At 38.0% G+C, this 19,693-nt stretch overlaps 1 protein-coding gene across 7 annotated transcripts in view; it reads right to left on the reverse strand.

Annotated features, from left to right (window-relative positions):
* Positions 1-19,693, reverse strand: part of Eip74ef (Ecdysone-induced protein E74) — a 178,843-nt gene that overhangs the window by 23,176 nt on the left and 135,974 nt on the right. For 5 of the 7 annotated variants that reach the window (XM_083082316.1, XM_083082312.1, XM_083082313.1 and 2 more), the window contains 3 exons: positions 13,597-13,848; positions 11,427-11,594; positions 10,404-10,646 (listed from right to left, as the gene is read on the reverse strand). In XM_083082316.1, the coding sequence (XP_082938442.1) occupies positions 10,404-10,646; positions 11,427-11,594; positions 13,597-13,848 (663 nt within the window). The remainder of the gene's footprint in view (positions 1-10,403; positions 10,647-11,426; positions 11,595-13,596; positions 13,849-19,693) is intronic. The other 2 variants (XM_083082315.1, XM_083082318.1) reach the window with 2 other exon arrangements.

Here is a 19,693-nt window from a genome sequence, read left to right on the forward strand (position 1 = left end):
TTGCAATCTTAATTTGCATTTTTTATATAATTTTTGGCTCTGTTTTGAGAATAAAAAGGCAGCTTGATGAAGAAAAAATTCCAATTAAATGTGTAAAATAATCTTACGCGCGATACATGGATTATCTTGGATTATCTTATAAGTCTCTAACAGGAAACTTTTGCAAATAATAGATTCCCAAGTAAACGCATTGAATTAAAATTGTTCTCTTCTACAAAGTTATCTTTTATATATTTCGCCGATTTATAGCAATGAATTCTTTCCAGATAAATAATTTTTGATTATTGCCAATGTTCTAATTAAAAGTTTCTTTCGCAAGACAACATGGGCAACACTTGCGAGAAATGCAACCTCGAATTATTTCGTGCAGTTAGTATGCATGTGATAATCTATTCCTTTGTGACTGCGCGATTTTGCAGCGTAAGCTGAAAGACTATTGCTTTGTCTTTTTCACTTGGAGATAGCGAGATATCAAAGATTTGACCAAGAAGGTGCAATCGATACGATACCGAAGTATAACGAATATCCCCACGGATTTCACTCTACATGATGCAGAAATAATTTTTGCGGGAGCCATTTGGCAAGCGATTTACATAAAGAGATACGAATGCAAAGCGAATTCGCGTCGAACTATTTAATTCCGTAACCTTCCTCGCGGTAACAATTGCGAATTTCTTCGAAGGTTTAACTTCCTCGTGAATATTTAACAGACCTAGCGGCGTTATTTAAAGAAACACTCCTGAACTTATTATTGGATTGCGCGATATCAGCGCGAAGCTGATCATCGCTTCGTGCATAACTTTATCGAGGACAATTTATGGCGAATCGTCAGATTTAAATTTTTACGAAATTAATGTTTCACGATATACAGACAATAATTATGATAGGGAGTGCATTCAAAAAATATGTTCAATCTAAACACAACATTAATGCAAGCGATGCAAATGAGAGGCAAAAAATGTATTTGATTGCGAATTATTAAATTTAAATTTGACAAGCAATATTGCAAAATTTCTTTAATCAAAAAAAAATGTACAAACGAGAGCTTGCATGCGCGACTCGTTTGTCGATTGCGTTCACGGCGACCCGTTATTTTCTGCCTCGCGTGCAATTTGCGAAACATGCCGTGGCCTACAAGAAAAAATTCGATACCGCTCGTACTTCCGGAATACGTCTGCGGATGCCGTTAATCAGCAAGTCATGAGAATTTCACGTTGACGATGTGAATGCACCAGCCGACTTTCGATTTTTATGCTAAAATCGACGAGTCCGCGATTGTCGAGGCAATTCTTACGAGAACCAAGCACCGATTTATTCTTTCGCAGATGTTACCGAAATAAAGCAGAACCATCATGTATCATTTGAAGTTATTTATTTCGTAAAAAAAAAAATAAATTGAATTAAAGCCTTGCATGTAAAATAAAAGGCTAAATTTCGACTCGTTATCAATTATTGCGACAATTGCGGCAACGCGAATTCTGTTTCTTCCGATGGAATGGAAACCGACATCCATGGAATGTACCGACATCATCGAGCCGACACGGTTCTATTGTTTCGTGTCTCGCTCGAGCGATTGGTGCTATTTCACGCGAGCATTCCCGAGAGAAAAGCCGGATTGTTGTCCTCGGTCAGGAAGTGGACCACCGCGCCTCTTCCTAGTCGACCTAGACCTACACCTAGACCTAGAAACTCGTTCTATTCCTCTCGCACTTGCTCGCGCTTTTCCTCTCTTCGCGGTGAAACGCACATCTGTTTCGGGAAACGGACTCGTACTTTCACATCCGATTCAGATGGATGCTTACGATTATTTATTTCTAAATATAACTTTAGAAAAATAGCTTACAACTATACATCATTTTATATTACTAAAGAAAGATATTATTAAACGTATTATTATTTAAAATTTTTATATAATACATTTTTTATTAATAGTAATTATAATTTAATTATTAAATTCTTATATAATAAGACTGTTATTTTAATATTAGTAACTGATAAGCGCAAAAATCCCCCTTTTTTACTGCGCATAAAGTATACAAATTAATTAAAATTTAAACGAATGGTAATCGGAATTAAATACATTTTATATTCCGCGTTGTGTATCGCGATTTCATCGACGAAGGATACCGATCAGGAAATATATAATACTATCGCACGAAGCGCAACATGTGAGGCCGCGCCTAGTCGACCTAGACCTAGACTCAGTCTAGCCTTCGTCATCAGAATCCACTCTGCATCACGTTCCTTTATTTTTGCTCGCCGGTATGCGAAGCGTGTTACATAAGGCTGTCCGCGGCGCCGGAAATGCGTACGCTTCCGCTTTATGAAATTCTTTCCTCCCCCGGAAACTTCCTCCATTTCTCCCAACAATTTCATTCAAATTTAAAAAATGTCCTCGCTCTTCAAGACAAAGGGAGTTTCGCGATGCCCGAATCAGGATTCTTCAAATACACTGAAGCGTTCTAGTCATTCTCGTCGATTTTTAAAAAATCAAAAACTTAAATAAGGATTTTTTTAACGACAAATCTCTGCTTGTTTGTTTTATTTATAAGCTTTTTTTTTCGTTACGACATGTGGTGGTAAAATAATGAAAAGAAGCGCGGGAAAATAAAACGATATGATTTCGATAACAATTTTCTTGTCACGTTCCTTTGAGAAAATTTCGACGAATCGAGGGAAAAATTCGACGCTTCGAAGCATATATTGCACAATAGTACTAAGAATAGAACGAGAAACTTTTACTCTGTTAAGAAAACGGAAAAAGCGTCGGTACATATTGACCAAGAGCTTTGAACTCGTTGAGCTCGAGACTCACTTTCGCCATTGAAGGCGCTTGTTCGCAAATAGCGAAATCATAAAAATGATCGATCATACGTGGCAGTGGCGATGGCCTTTCTCGGCTTTATCTCGCTTATCATCGATTGCTTTTACCAAACAAGATTTCAATCGCGAAGGTAAACCGAGGTAGAAAAATACTTGGACGATACGCTAGCGCGTTTTACGCTCGCTGATAACCGACAGCTGTGTAAGTGACTTAATTTACATGGAGCAATTGTGAAAAGATTATTATTTCCGTCCGGCGAGATGCCGTTCGAGAGGAATGCAACGCGTGCGCTTAGTTTAAATCGAATATTCCCTTCAAGTTTGATTGGCAAAACAAGCAATCTGCGAAGATTAATCTTACGAAATCTTGATTGTTACGATTACAAATCGAAAATTGCATATTAGATATACATAATCTGATATATAATACACATTTTCCTGAATGTAAACATCGTAATACGGAAGATAATTTCGTCAAGATTATGTAAGCCGTGTTATTAAATCACCGCCTGATAAACATACACGTAAATAGAGAGATAGGTTTATATTTACTGCGTCAATATTATTGCAAATTTTTGATGTTGCGATAACTCTTCGCCGGCGCTGATATACATGGATAGCAATTATAATTAAGTTATCAGTGCGATAAATTATACGCTTTTTAAATCAATAATACTTTCCATCGATAATCTTTGTAACAACCGATCGTTTCTCGAAGCGAGAAGATAAAAAGTGCATCTTCGAACAAATATTTTTCTCCAATGACTGAAAATAATCTCGGAGAATCCTACAAATCTTATGTTGCAATAATCATTAAATTATTTATTAAATTAATTATTAAATTATTTAACTATTCACATCGAAAACATGGACCAATAATTGCATCATTCAACTTTGTTCCATCCGTGCTTTGCGATTTTTCGAGCGGCAAAGCTGCAGGCGGAAATTTTTCTGTAATCTCCTTAACCGGATGTCAGCTCTTTCGCAAGCGACTGTTATTCGTTGGCGTCGAGTTCTATTTTTTCCCTCAAAATTTCCCGCGGTAAAAAGTCACTTCCTCAGCTTCTCTTTGTGCGTTCGTCTCCTCGTCGCTTCCCTCTTTGTCCGCGCGCATCTTGCGTCGTATACGCGAATTACGTCTGGCAATCTTTTAAAAATATCTCAGGACTTGATCTAGGGCAACCAGGATGGCACGGATCCCAATTACGCTCGTTTTCGCGCAAAAAAAGTATAAGGAAAAATATGAAAGAAAAGTAAAAAAATCATTCAATGAAATCTCTTTACATCCTTAATATCGTTTTTTTAGCGTTATTCGATGATATAATGTAATAATAGCGAATATAATCGCGAAAAGAGATGATAAAATTATAAGGACGACATATAACAAGTGACATAGTAATTAAATATAATTGTGTGTGTTAAAATTAAATTTTGCATGTTTGTGTGCACAAGTCTTATTCTTTATAAAACTATCGAAAGCGCATTTATTTTATAAAATAGGAACATCTTTTTAAGAATTTTTTTTCTCTACGATGACAAGACAGAACACGTGTCTCTTATTTTTGAAAAAGAGTTGCGCTTCTTTAAAATGAAAACAGTCGCGACCTTTTATGCTAATACATCTAGTAAGTTGTCAAACGATCATTTCCTCAATTGAAACTTAACAGTTTTGCATATCTAGATCGTTTGCCATTGTTTTTAAAAAAGATCAAAATATTTTGACGGCGTCCACTTCTTGATAATTAAATGCTAATGTATTCGCAGGTTATTTTGATGTCAAGTGTTAAGTTCCAGAATGTAATTGATATTCACGTTCGTATAAAAATCGGCTTTGTCCTTGACACAATACACGTACGGGCGAATGATGCGAATCAAAGGATCGTAAACCTTAGAAATGTGACATTTATATAAATGTGTGCTAAATCTTGTTTAAAAGTGTTCTTTTTTTTCTGAATATTGCAGAAACTTTTAATTCGAACAATGCAATTTATTCGAAGTTTGATATCCATTTTTTCACATATATATTCGTAACAGAATATAATCCCCGCGAATAAGCTTCAAGCTGTCTTGTGCATTGTTTATGAAACGGAAAGGAAATATTTTCGACGATAAAACTAGGACATTAAATATGCAAATCATTCTTAAGAATCTAAAAAACATGTATCTCATTCGGGAGATTTTGGAAAATTTTCGAATATCTTTCGAGCGAGGCTACACACAAAGACAAACTGAAACGCAGGAACCAAAACCGTCTTAACTTATTAACATTCTATCGCTATTCGCGGAACCTTGTAACACTTTCGCTTGACGCGTCGTCAGCGTCAAAATTTGTGCCACCGCGGTTTGCCAACGCGCGCCTCGCGTTCCTTCGCTTTCGTTCCCGGCGTGTTTTAAAGGGTCTTTCACACATTCGCCGAGAGGTGCTAATGGACGAATCACGGCTCGAGCGATGATGATCCGGCCGGAAATAGCGGCGCGCTATGCTATTCTTTCCCCGAGTTACTATTCCGGTCCGTACACGACACACGGCTAAAAAAGATGTATACGAATAGGCCAACAGTTCGCTCGATGAGCATCCCTGACTGTTTTCCACTTCTACGCAAACGGCGGTCTTCCTACGCGGTCTTTCATGCTCATCGATCGGTCGACCGAATAAACAAATCCGGCGTGAACCAGCAAGCTATCGATTTAATGGATCAATACCCGCGCGCGTAATCCGCGAATAATTGCGAGTAATTGTGCGTGCACTCATACAGATTCCTCTTTTTTCTCAAAGAGCATAAAGATTCCAAGTTGGTCGAGGAGAAAGTTGAAAGCTGAAAACGGCGCGAGTTCGTTTTCGAGTCGTGCATCATCTCGTTTACCGGCGAGTTGCGCAATATTTGTGCGGTACAGTGATCTAGATAAAGGAGGCCGATGGCCAATTGGCTACGGCGAAATCGCGGAAAATTGCAATTTTGGCAGAGCGTAAATTCTCGCGGTGCAGTGGCCGGTTCTGAATCCCGAAGAGATTTATTCGACGCAGCAGCGAGTCGCATAAGCTCTCGCTTTCAAGAGGGAGAGAAAGAGAGAGAGAAAGAGGGATTCTCTCATCAGCATGAATAGAATTCCATTAAACCACAGTTTATTCCTATCAGCTATAGTTATCGTTATTTCTTCCCGAGAACAACGCGAATTTAAGCTTGTTTCTGCACAGATGCAAATCAGCTGATCGAAAATTTTAAGTCAAATATAAATCTAGGACGCTCTTCGCGTCGAATTTTATCAACAATCTCTTTCATTTAAATCTATAATTAAACTAGTTTTTGTCGCAACTAAATTAAGCATCTCATTAATTGTCTCTTGATTATTTCTAATCTTTTTATACGTGTCTGAAATATTTACTTCCGATTCGTAAAATTAAGCGAATATTTCAATAAAATTATTATATTTTATTGAACCATTAACCAACAGGAAATATAGTCAATATTGTTTTTTTACTTGGAATATTATTTCCTCCTTCTCTGTCCTTAACAGGTTGAATTTTCTCCTGTCCACCATCGCCGCCCGCGCGAATCGTTTCGCCTACCGCAATGGGAACACGGCCGTGCCCGACGGACGGGGAGGGAAGAAGGGGAGGGAGGGGGCCGGCGACGTTACCAAATCGCTATGGCGTAACATTTTGCTTATTCACGTTCGATTATACAATCTGGCACACTTTTACTCGGCGCGGCGATTCGAGGCGCAGTGTCGTTACGGCACTTTTGTCCTTTACTTTCCAAACTTTACGTAGCGGCGTCCTCCTTTCTCACGAAAAGAGGAAAAAATAGGAAAATATCCTCTTCCTCGTCTCTCTTGCAAAATTCAAGTGTGCGAGTAAAGTAAAGCGCAAGCTACATTTTCGAAATTTATTTTATTCGAAAAAGTTTCTTTACTTTTTATTATGTAATTTTGCTGCTGCATCTTTTGATTATCGATAAATTTTCTCTTCTTCTGTTTCATTCAATCACGAATAAGATATCGAATTTTTAGAATAAGGAAAGGATATTTTCATATAAGAAGGAAACTAAAGTATTTCTCTTATTAATTGTCAGATGAGAAAATTATCATAAATAGGGGAGAGACAGAGAGAGACTATAACATTTTCCACAGCAATTTATATAATTTTTTCATTTAATCTCGAAAAGAATAATATATTAAAAAAAATTTTACACAAATATTAAAATTCTATGCTTCATTTCTATCTTCACAGCATTTTTAAAATTAAGTTTTATAAATTAATTGTTGATTATTAATAGCGTTTATTAAAAAGAAAGACTTCGTTACTTCGAACCGCAAATTTTTATCAAGATCCACTTATTAGCGTAAATATATATTTCGAATGATTGCAATTCGCAGAGAGGTAAACATCGATCTCGGCGCAGCTAGAAGTGGCATTTAAAGGTACGGGCGGAGATGCACGGCAATCATTTCCGCCGACGTCGTAAAAAGGAGGTTAAAGGCATCTCGTGCGCGGGATATTTTCAATTAGGGAAAGTTCGATCTCATTGTCGACGCGGCGGGAATTGCAGCCTACGACGATAATAAAACGCAATCCTGCCGCTTCCGTTCGGCGCGCGCTTCTCTTTTCTCTTCTTTTCGCGGCGATAATTGATACTCGGCGCTCGCACGCCGAGAATTTCACCGCAATTTGTAAAGCCTCGGCACTTTCCACCGCGACCTGAGCTCAAGAAATCAACCTTGGCGCCGATATCCGAGAGCGGCCGTGTCTCTTAGAATCACGCGGCGCCAGATGTCGAGATCAGCTGCTGCCTCGAATCGAACCGGTTTAATGGCGAAAATGAAGAGTTTTTGCGAAATCGCAGCCGAGTAATCTTCCGATCGGCCGATCGCGTTCTAATTAATTATACCGGCTATCGACGCGCATTGACACATCGTTTGCGTACATAATTAATTTTCGCGACACCTTAACACGCAAATAAATCGAGAAAATACTAAGCGCGAATATCCGCTATCCGCAAAGTATTATTCCGGTCGCGTCCTCGACTTTTAGGATCGCCAACTTGCTTAATTTTAATTTCCCTTCTTTAAATTCTTTTACAATAGGATGTTTACTGAAATCTTGTAAAAAAATTTTCGAAAATTCCTTGATCATCCAGGTATTTTTAGTCAAAATTTTAGAAAAGGATATTTTAAAGAGATTTTCTTATAATTTTCTAAAGTAAGTTTTTCTAAAGTATGTTTTGTAATACTTTTCATTCACATACGAAAGGAAAAATACAGAGCTACTTAAGTTTCTAGTATTAGATTTGCAAATGTACTGAAAAAAAACTGAATAACTTTCGCAAGATAAACACACATATTTCACCTGCTTTCGTAAGATAACATATTCATTTTTGTCTCACTAAAAATTACAATAAAAAAAATATGCACTGCATTTTCAATATTTTGCTAAATTATTAAGTATAAACAGAGACAGATATATATTTAAAATATATTTGTAATATATTTTAAACACACACATAATTTATTTCATTTGTCGATTGTTTACGATACAAGTAAAATTTTTCAAAAAAGTAGAGTTCATGAAAATTCCCTGATTCTTCCAGATATAAAAAAAATTCATAACAATTCTAGATTTTTCAACGAATAGACACTCTGTATAAATTAAATTATTATGCTTAAAATTGAATATTGTACTTTATTAAAAAGTTTCCTTTAAAAAGATGTACTTTTAACGAATTAAATTTGATGTAAATAAAAATGGAAGAATATCTAATCACGTGACTGTATCTCGCGAAGAAAAACGATGGCTCTCGACAATCACAGGCATCGAAAGAGAAAACTGCACTCGACCGTAAGACGCGAAAGCGTAGACGGAAATGCTTCAGCAGCAGCAGCAGGAAGCGAATCTGGGCCGTCGAATCGGAGAACGGCAAGTGGGTCACGAGAACGAAACGAAGCCGTGCATCGGAGATGACGGCGACGGCGACGACGACGCTCGCGAGTCGCACTTTTCAACGTTTTCCCGCGCGACGACAAAGCGAATCCTTTCACTTGGCATCTGCCGCGAGTTCTCCGCTCGCGATTTCGTTTCAGGCTCGACTAGATCGCGGCTGACGTCGTTTCCTGCCTTCTCGCTTCGCGCTCTCGTTCAAGAAACTCGCTCCAACTTCTGTTCCACGATCGCGCAGGCCTTTGAAATCGCGACACGCGGATTAAATGTTGTTGTCTCTTTTCATCTAAAATACTTTATCCTTCTCGGAGATCTTTCCGAGGGATTAATTTTATTTGCTTTAATTACTTTAATTTTGCGTCGGCGTATCTGGGATTTCTTGACGTCAGTCGGTCTTGCATCTAGGGGTGGATATTATACAGAGCTTTGTTTAATAAGAGGAGAACTGTGTTATATCGGATTATTCGGTTCTAACGAGGAATTAAAAGTGTCAATCACTTTGTATGTTTAAAATGGTATACAATTGGTAAGATATAAATATATAAATATTTAAAGATCTTTGCTATTTTGAAAATGAGAAGAAATAGAAATGTTTCCAAATATATTAAAAATGAAACATGTATAATATTAATAGACATTTTCGCATCTCACTCGCAATCATTTTATTCGCGAGCTGCAGCGCGTTTCGCCAAATTGGATACGAAAAAATCTGCCGTTTTCAAGTTTTTCTCGCGTCATGCCTCACGTCAATCAGCTTTTACAAGCCGTTTGATATATTCAACGAAGGTTTATAAATATTCACCTAGTCACCGAATCGGTAGCGATAATACTTTTTTTGTCACAATTCCCTTCGACATACATTCGCCAAAAAATAAACTAAAGCGGCTTATATCACCATGTTCGACGAAAGACTGACGTTTTGAGGATTAAAACCATGATGCGGTATCGCTAAACCGCTCTCACAGTATTCGTGTCTTTTACATTTATGCTCGCTAATCCGTCAAAAGCGAGAATATTCCGGGCTCGGTAGCCCGAGTTTATTTCAACTCGGTAGAGCTATCGATTTGATATCGTCATCGCGTCTGGTTGGTCGAGGTGATATCGAATCGATATCTCTACCGAGTCGAAATAAACTCGGGCTACCGAGAATCGTCACGACGATCCAGGTTTCAGATGCCAGACGCGAGATACCGAAATCACTGTTTCAAACGCTTTCTTCCCCTCCCTTCGACCGCCGATCAATCGCGATGAGGACGAAGATACATATTATCGTCGAAATTACCGATAAAAATGAGGTCGAAGAAAAGGCCCGCCTTATTGTAAATCTAGTCCGAATCCGTAAATCGCTAGAAGAGAATCTATTCCGATCGCTTTATCCATAAAAGGAGTGACATTTCGAAATTTCAAGATCTGTTAAACAAATCAAGCGCGCGTTATTTTACTGTATATTTTGAATATACATTTTTACAGCTGAAAACCCGACAGAAATTTAACTGAGTTGCCGTCCAAGAAATATTATTGTCATTATTTTACCTGTTGTTCGTAATCAGTTAAAAGTACCGTCAAGGGAAGCCGAAGATTCGCGGAAAATTGCCAATTGTGTACAACGACACGTATTCATAAAAAATGGAGAATCCAAACTTACGCGAGGGTGGCTGACGGTAATGCAAGTGCTGTAGACTCTGCGTTTGATGGTGATGGTGGTGATGGTGGGGCGGCCCCATCGTCGAACCCATGGTGTGGTTGCTGTGCTGATGATGCGGCGAGCTCCCCCGATGCGGATGATACTGGGAGGGATGATGCTGATGCGGATGATACGAGGGCGGCAGAAAGGTCGCCGTCGACGGGTAAACCCCGGGGCTGTGGCAGGCCGTCCTGCCGAGTGCTGCTGTCGAGCAATCGATACAGGCGTTCGATAAAAAAGTACATGTTCCCTCGAAAAACTTGTCGTACGAATTTAGCTTTGATCTCTCGTCAATATTTCATCTCGCTAGACGCGCAAGATTTGTAATCGCATTTTCAAATGTTTTAAATTATATAAATTTAAATTAACATTTTAAATAGAAATCTCTGTCTTTGGCTTTAATATCAAATTTCTAATTATACTTTTTCTAGAGAAATAGATAATTGCGATAAGAAATTTATAAAGTCGCTAGAGAATCTATTTCGATCCATTTAAAGAGTGAGATTTTGAAATTTCAATTTTATGAAAAATATTCTTAATGATTCTATTATATATACGAGATTAATAAGAGATCTTTAGAAAGATAAGGGCAATTATGCTTTAATTAAAATTCTTTATATAATTATTTATCTCGAATACATGCGTTAAAAGCATGTCAACACTGAGAAAAATTGTTTGATTGTATCAACAAGACGTATCTGATAGAAGGCATTTTGGTTAAACCAAGCAGAATTTCTAGTTAACTAAACATTAACTAAACATGGGCAGAGTGATGCCATTTTTTGTAAATTTAATATTATTACCAAGAAAATTTGATAAATTTAACAGGAAGAAATTAATCATACTCTGGTAATTTCTAAAGGAATTCTGATTCGCCCATTTTCCAACAGACATACTAATTGAATCTACCAGATTTCTAATTAATTCAACCAGATTTTTTTCTCAGTGAACGGTCGATAAGCGTAAGATAAAGATCGAGCTCACCGGATGACAGATGAGAGTGATGAGATGCCAGACCTGGCTGGAGGGACGAATTAGGATTGAGCCTGGCTTTTAGTAAGAGATTCGCGTCCTCGTTGCCACCGGAGGATGTGCTGGACTCGACATCGCTGACTCCGCTGTCCGCTGGGCTTGCTGGCAGTGATCCGCTTCCTGCTTCCGGTCGACGACGGCATGAAACAAAGGAAGGGGACGCGTCCTCTGTGATAAATAACCGGCGGAGTTTAGGGCTAGCGATAAAGCGCGACATCGTCGATTAATCTCGACGAGACCGTTTCGCGCAAAAGAGCACGATAAATGAAAGGCGCTCGACTATCGCGTGTTGAAAAAAAGAGTCTCGTGTTATCGCGAAATTATTACTTCGTTAAACAAGTTCTATGCATCAAGGCTAAAAGAATATTTATGACGTAAGAAAAAGGATGCGTATTTATTTTTGTTTCTAAATATTATTTTGAAATTATTATCAAAATAAAAAATAGCTGTAGGTTTATCAATCGTTCTTGTATAAAATTATTTCACTTGTAATTTTCTCTTTTTTATTTTTCCTGTATTTGCGTATTTCTTTCAATATAATTTGCCTTTTACTTCTTCCAAAGTATCTTAAGAGCATATTTTATTACAGAAATTTCGATATAATTCTCATCAATCTACACAACTGAATATTGAATAATTTACATTAAATATGTCGCAATTATCGAATCACCATTCAATATTATGCAGGGAGCCGATCGCGACCGGTTCGATACACTCTAAATTAAAGCCGCGCGTCGTTTTAAACAAATTAGATGGCCCATCGAGATGTCCAGAGAGCTCGTTCGCTCGCTCGCTCGGCTTTATCGAACGTGTTCTCGCGCGCGCCGTCAATTAAAGGCATCTTTATGCAACGGGCGAAGGTCATCCGGTCATTGGGTATGCATATCGCTTGCTCTTCCCACGGTTCCCCCCCTCCTCCCCTCCCTCTCGACGCGGCTAACCGTCTCGAACGGGTCCTAAAGGGTTCTGCACAAGTCATTGCTCCCTTTCGCTCCTGTCCTCCCTCTCTCATCATCGTCGTCGTCTCGTCATCGTCATTGTCGCGTTATGCAAACCGATATTCGCGAATTCGATCGATCGCTGCTTTATGCAACAACCGGGTCGAGTATTTTAAGAATCGATTTATGCCCAAATTCCTGGCGAAATGTAACAGTGAGCGGTTTTGTCGTTGCATCGTTGCAACTTTTTGTGAAATCGACGTTGCTCCACTAATCCCAATTTCAGGCTACAAACGCGGAAATGTTTACTTTGTTTTCGTTTATTGCTTACCGCGTCGCGTGTTGCGATTATAATTGTTCCGAAGAAATCGCGCCGATCAGTTTTCTCACCTCTCCTTAACCGCCGTAACGATTGTCTGATTGTTCTACTTTTCGGTTACTTAGCGAATAGTAGGACGACCGATCGACGATGCAATTATCCGACGAAACGTTCGAATAATCCACGATTGTCGCTTCGATAATAAGTCATTTACAAGAGAGCTCTCGCGCCTCAATTTATCGTGATCCAATTAATGGAAATCATTTTAACGGAAATCGTTTTATTTTACATAAATGTCAATTATCCGCAAAAAGTCAAACTAGTTATTTGCTTCAGATCGAATGTAATATTTTTTCGCAATGCAAATATCTGTGAAATTTTTTTAGATGCATTGCATATTGTTACATTTAAGCTATAAAAGCGTAGAAATAATTAAGACGAGATAAAAAATATGACATGTGCTTTTAATGACAAGTCAATTTTCTCTAAATGGCTCGTTTCAAGATTGTTTAAGAAACGATATCGACATTGATTAATTTTTGAAATATATCTCTTGGAAAGATGTTAAATTTTTTTAAAATTACGATTATGTATTTTACTTTCTGTTTTATGTTTCTTTAATTGTATATATTTTTTCTATTATAAATCTGCCATCATATTTCTTTTTCTATTATACTGGACCTCCTTTTTCATTTATGTCTATTCAGAATTTATCAAACCTCTCTTTCTCATTTTCCTCTTTCCAAACCTATATTCTTTTCATTATATTCTAAATTATATCATAATCATAATCGATTGAAAATCTGTTGCAATCTATAAACTGCCAGTGCTCCAGAAATCTCATCAATGTTTTCGAATGCTTTACCTGGCGTACTCGTGGCGGCAGTAGTGTAAGGCGGCTGGCCCATCTGAGCGTGACCGGCCAAGTGTCGGCCATATCCGTTCTGCAGCCCCAGGCTGTGCTGCTGGGGATGCTGGGAGAGGATACCATGGAGCAGACGGGTTCCTGTGCTACTGGTGGTAGTCGCACTGGTGGATCCCGGCTCTACTTTCACGCTCGCGAGGCCTAATTGTTCCTTCTCGCCCGTGTCGTGCGGCTGGACTTCCCTGGTATCCACTGCAACGGATATCGCGATAACGTCGATTAAATAAATGATAACGAGCGGTATTAGAAATATTAATCTTTCTCTAAGCTAAATGAATACATTGAATGAATCAAACGAACGACAAAATATCGTTCTTTACGCAACTTTTTCTTTACTTTCTTCACGCTTTGCCTCAACTTTATTTATACAAAGTCGAGTTGCCTCGCGTTCTAACGATATTTATCTGAAGATAATAATCACTCGGGAGATGATAACCATCCGATTTTCGTTGTGATGAAATATTTCGATAGATATTAAGAAGGGTTTTATAATAATAAACATCAAAACTTAACGAGGGAGTTAACGATTTGCTTTATCTCAGAAATTAAAACACAGCATGATTTTTACTCGCTGCTTTACAAAAAGCAAAGCACCGACTCCTCATTAATGAATGAGAAATAATGCTATACGAGATACAAGCGGCTTATCGTGACCCGTGCATTATATCGCGGATCCCTCGTCCAGGTCCAGGTTAAGTGGATCAATTTGGGGGAGGCGTTCATTAAGATTTTACCGTAAACACATCTGCCCGTCGGTCGAAATAATCGAGCGTAATCATAGGCGGATAAATATTCTCACGGAGGGGAAGGAAAAACGCAGAAGGAGAAGGAAAAAAAAGGCCACGACTCGGGAGGCGGTCTCTCTCTCGAGGAGCTCACGTCGAGAGGAAGTGAAAGCCGGCGTCTCTCCTTGACCCACTGCAACGTTTCTACCTTCCTTTCATGCGGCGCGGCTTCATTAAGCAATTTCTCGCGGCAGCGGACCCGAAAAATCCGCCGTGGAAAATGGCAGCGACCGATCCGATCGATTAATTTTCCTCGCGAGCTCAAACTCTTGAAGAGGAGGATCCTCGAGCTCGTCGACTCGTTCGTCTCCTCGCTCTCAGAAGGTCGGCGAGGATTGTTATGCAACCATGCGGATGTCTTGTAACTTGTTTTAGAGTTACGATAGATTAAAAAAATAATCGATCAAAATAAATTTCCATCAGACATTTATTTTAGTCGTACAATATAAATAAACACGATAACGATTTATTTTATTCGATTGTTATCTATTATGGGTTTTTTTAAAGCATCGTTCACAGCAGCTTTTATCGATTTTTTTTCATTGTAAATTTTGTTATAATATTATCTAATAATTTTCTACGATCTATCACAACTTTTGTACCATCTTAAATTAAGAGCAGGTAATATTAAAGTGCAGGTAACGCTAGAATAAACAAGTTTGCAAAGTAAAAATTTTCACTTTCGATATCCACATAAGAACGCATCTCCGCGTTGATGAAATGTGTGTAAATCGGAGAGGACCGCTTAAATATCACGCATGAAATCGTAGAAAAACTGGCATTTAATGCGCGTCGCGGTACAGCAGATTACAGAGACCGGTATTCCCATGAATAATATTCACCTCCGCTATACAAATTGCACATCCTTGCAGCTTCGTAAGAGCCGCAGCATTACAATAATCGCGGATGCGAGTTATTTGCGAGGCGCCACGGAACGAGGAATGTAACATTTTTTTTCCCTCCAATTGTCGCGTCATGTAATCGCAACAGAAAATTTAATAGCCATTGCGCAAAAATTAAAAAATTATGACTCGATTTTAACACCGAGAAATATCGCGTTATTCCACTCTTGCAAAACTTGCCATAGTTGCCAAAATTTTAGGCCAGCTTTGACATATTTCATATTACGTTACAAGTGTTTACGAAAGTCATTCACGTACGAATCGATGGAATTATAATGTCATAGTGGCCCGAGATTCGTGAATCGAATCGAAATCGCGATTGCATTTTAGCATCGCAGCAAGTCAAGTCAATTAGATATCGTTTTTTTTTAATTATATAATTTATTATTGAATTCAATCTTATATATCGTTATCTCGTTCGAACCATCCATTCATTCTTCTTCTTCTTCTTAACGAAGCGTGTCGCTATAAGAGATTGATATTAAACATAAATCACTTGTTTTTTTTTATTCAAAATATTCTGGGAGTCACTGACAAGACATATTCGCGGGATTTATTTTTAGAGACCTACCGCGAAAAAAAATAAATAAAATATCTTCCAAGTTTCAAGGCTCCCGGAAGTTAGTAGGCCCGCTATTGTTCGAAAATACCTCGTCGCTTCACTTTATTGCTGCATTCCTTTGCAGGCACAACGGACGGCCGAATGTGTCGTCTCGCATTTTCATCACGTGCGCGAGTCACGCGTGAAGATTTAATCGACTCTCAACGATCTTTTGTTGTTCGCTGCCGTCTACTTCCGCGAACATAAGAAAGGGACGGGCATGGTTGAAGTCGAAACGTCAAAAGTTTACTTTTATCTTATTATTAGTTATGATTAGTTTTAACCATCGTGTCTCTTAAAGTCAGAAAGTGACGGGATTTTTATCTCAGCGGGTCTTGCGTCAAGAGACGTCGTTTCTTTCCGATTTCATCACGTTTTGAAACGATTGACCGAGATAAATCTTAAGAGAGGCTCGCAGCTTCTCGCGAATGGGAGATAAATTTTACTCCCCCGCCGGAAACGAGTAGAGTGACCTCACTTGGCATTGACTCGCGCCCTCGAATGCGACAGAGGGAGTGGGTCTAGTCGCATCGATCGCTCGTTTCAACTCGATCAATGGGATATACAGTTTTCACGGCGTTTTCACCTTCCGTGCGCTTCCTGTTCGTTTCACCCATAAGAACCAGAAGTCGACTTCCGCTGGTATCGACGCACCAGCAAGGTTTCACCGGTAATCACCATTACCACGTTCCGGTTTTCATAGTTTCTAAAAGCCCGAGACAAGTTTCGCTCGCTTGTCAAGTTCCATTCGATCTGATTAGAAATTAATATGCATCGCGCGGTTTTAATTACTTTAAACGAAGCCATTAAAATCAATCGCGAAATTATTCTTAGAGCAACAGAAGGAAATACTGGCCAGCAAATATCTAGCATCGTTAATCTTGACAAATATACACATCAACTCTCTCTTAAGTGTTCACATCCAAATAAGTATTTATCACTTTATCATTTTATATTAGTTTAAAAATAAAACTGACCGACCTTATTTTATATTTATAGTACTTTATATACGTTTTTTTAGAACAAATTGTATATAATTATTATTTCGTATAAAATAATAAAATGTTTTTGCGTCAAAATTCTATTCAAAGAATTATTTGCATATGTAATGCAAATTATATATTTGTTAACACTTCTCATAAATAATATCGAAAATAGATAGAGTTGTAAAATCAGAAGCATTTCGGATATCATGGTATCTGTATGCATTCAAAAGAATCACTTGAATTTGGCATTTGATAAACTAACTTAATAAAAATGATAAGGCAAATATTTTCTTGCGGTTAAAATGAAGAAAAAAGCACACTGTTATCACATGTCGTTCGAAATTATTCAAAAATCATATCGAACGAAACGGATCTAGGGAACATTTGTGCGAGCGCATATGTGTAGGTGTACATACATGTGCGAACAGTACGTAAGGTCAGCGTTTGGCCGGGCCACGCAACTTTCTCGCAGGCGCGCACGCGCAGACGCGTGTCCCGGTGCGGCGTGGCCGGCATTGCGTAACGGTAACGACTCTCTCTTTCTATGTGACATCACGTGCGTCCGACACGCCGTCGAGAAGCGGCGCTCTTAGGTGCGTATGTGTGTGTGCGTGCGAGAGTACGCAGGTACGTACGCCTCGTACATGTGTGCCAGCGAGGACACATTTCCCACCTTGTGTCACGTCGAGAAAGGAGGCGAGCACGTTATTTCGCACGTTCCGGGATCCGGATTCGCCGCCTCTCGCCCACGGCGATCATGCGAAAACCGAAAACAGTCCCGGAGATATTATGACATCGATCGATCTCCGTTCGAACCAACACACCTGTTTTGCCTCACAATAATACGAGAACGATATTTCGTAATCGAATAATGTATATTTAGCGAATGGCAATTGTGTGTATGTGAAATGTACGAGATTTAAAAACGCGTGACATTTAACCGGCTCTTCTCTCAATTTTATTGTTCAATATTTCTGTGCGGAAATTTATCAACGCGTTGATAAATAAGTGCAAGATTAATTATTGTAATTTTCTTTCTTTTTTAATTTTTGGCATGATGTTATAATTATACAATATTATTATAATTTTCTTTCTCTTCATTTTTTAACTTTTTGTCACAAATATTGACAATTTGCCCCAATTTAATAAATATTGTATAGTAAAATTTCTAAGATAGCTGCATAATGCGATATATTACGAAAGTACATGGAGCGCGCGAATATTGTTGATGATATCGATTCATTGCTAACTAAGTGTTTCCTCCGGGAATGGAACTGCCGTGGGTGTTAACAGAGCGTAACCGGCCGTCATTCCATTCTGCGAGAAACGCATATATTCAAAGTGCAGCAGGTGCATTCGCAAAGAACACATTCCGAAAAGAAAACGGAAAATTTATGTTGAATGAAATCGTAAAAAAATACATCTTTATTTAATAGATTTCTCATCATAGGAATGTAATTCTTCCAATTTTATCATCTTTTCGCGAAAATGTAACTCGCAAACAAAACAAACATTTTTACAATTATACCAAGGATCAAAAAAATTAAAAATATATATAATAATGAAATAAATAAATAAATCTACGTATAATCAATCTAAATGATAAATCAATAATAATAAGGAAGGCTTGTTTAAGACGAAGAAGAGCACAAATGGTAATAATAATTTAATAGAACATATAAAAGAAATTCTAGAATAAATGGATAAAGATATAAAAATAAAATTTTTACAATTGTCTGTCTCCTTCTCGATAGAGAACGCATTATTTCATAAAGCGATACGCAAGATTATTTTTGTCACCGATTCTACATGTCGATTAAAGTATGCGTATAGTAGATTGCGATTATAAAGCGGGATCGATCCACTCGTGCTTCCGCGTGCTATATCATCGGCACACAATTAATCACATGGCGCACAATTATCGAATATCGGCATATGTCATTACGTAATTTAGCGATCATTTATCGCTATGTATATTGATGAGACGCGTTATTCATACTAGCAAGTTCGCTAAATCCTTCCCGTGCCAAGTTAAATGAGCCGTTTAACGGAAATGATACAAGCCACATCTATCATTTATGGAAAACAAATTGTACGGCGGAGAAAGGAGTTGTGAAAAATTTAATTATATGTAATTCCAAAATGTGTGATAAAGTTTTGCTAAGCTTTTTCAGCGTGTAATTTAAAGGAAAAAATTATTAAGAAAATTTGTGTAGTTAAGCTCAATATTTTTTTAGTTATATAACCATATTTTTAGTAACTTTATTGAAATGCCTGTAAAAGTTGATGCGCGATTTATAATTTGTTTACCAAAAATCACCATTATGGAAATGAAAGAATTACATCGATCGACGCACGATTTCTGTGCGTCAGTGAATAAATGATGGATAAGGAAAATATATATAATGCAGCGATATTATAATGGCCGGAAAGAGAAGCGTGATTATTACAATGGTGCGCAGAAACAAAAGTGAGCTATTCCATCACGATAGCGCGCGATCGATATTGACGAATACAATATCACGCGTAATCGAGGTCGTTAAGGCATTACAAGCGTGTTGATTTACAAGCGGTGTCGATTCAACGTTTACGGAATCCGGTTCGCGTCACGTTAAATTGAAGAAAAATTAGGAGAAATATGTTGTGCGATAAAATAAAATATTTTATAAACATTATCGAATATTTATAGAATATTTATTGTATTATGCAATACATTTTTATTCTATTCAATCTCTCTGCAAGTTAATATATTCGAAAAAAATC

The sequence above is a fragment of the Camponotus vicinus genome, unplaced genomic scaffold (assembly GCF_025532165.1).
Source record: "Camponotus vicinus isolate PSW18456_S1 unplaced genomic scaffold, iyCamVici1.0 SCAF_11, whole genome shotgun sequence".
Classification (NCBI taxonomy): domain Eukaryota; kingdom Metazoa; phylum Arthropoda; class Insecta; order Hymenoptera; family Formicidae; genus Camponotus; species Camponotus vicinus.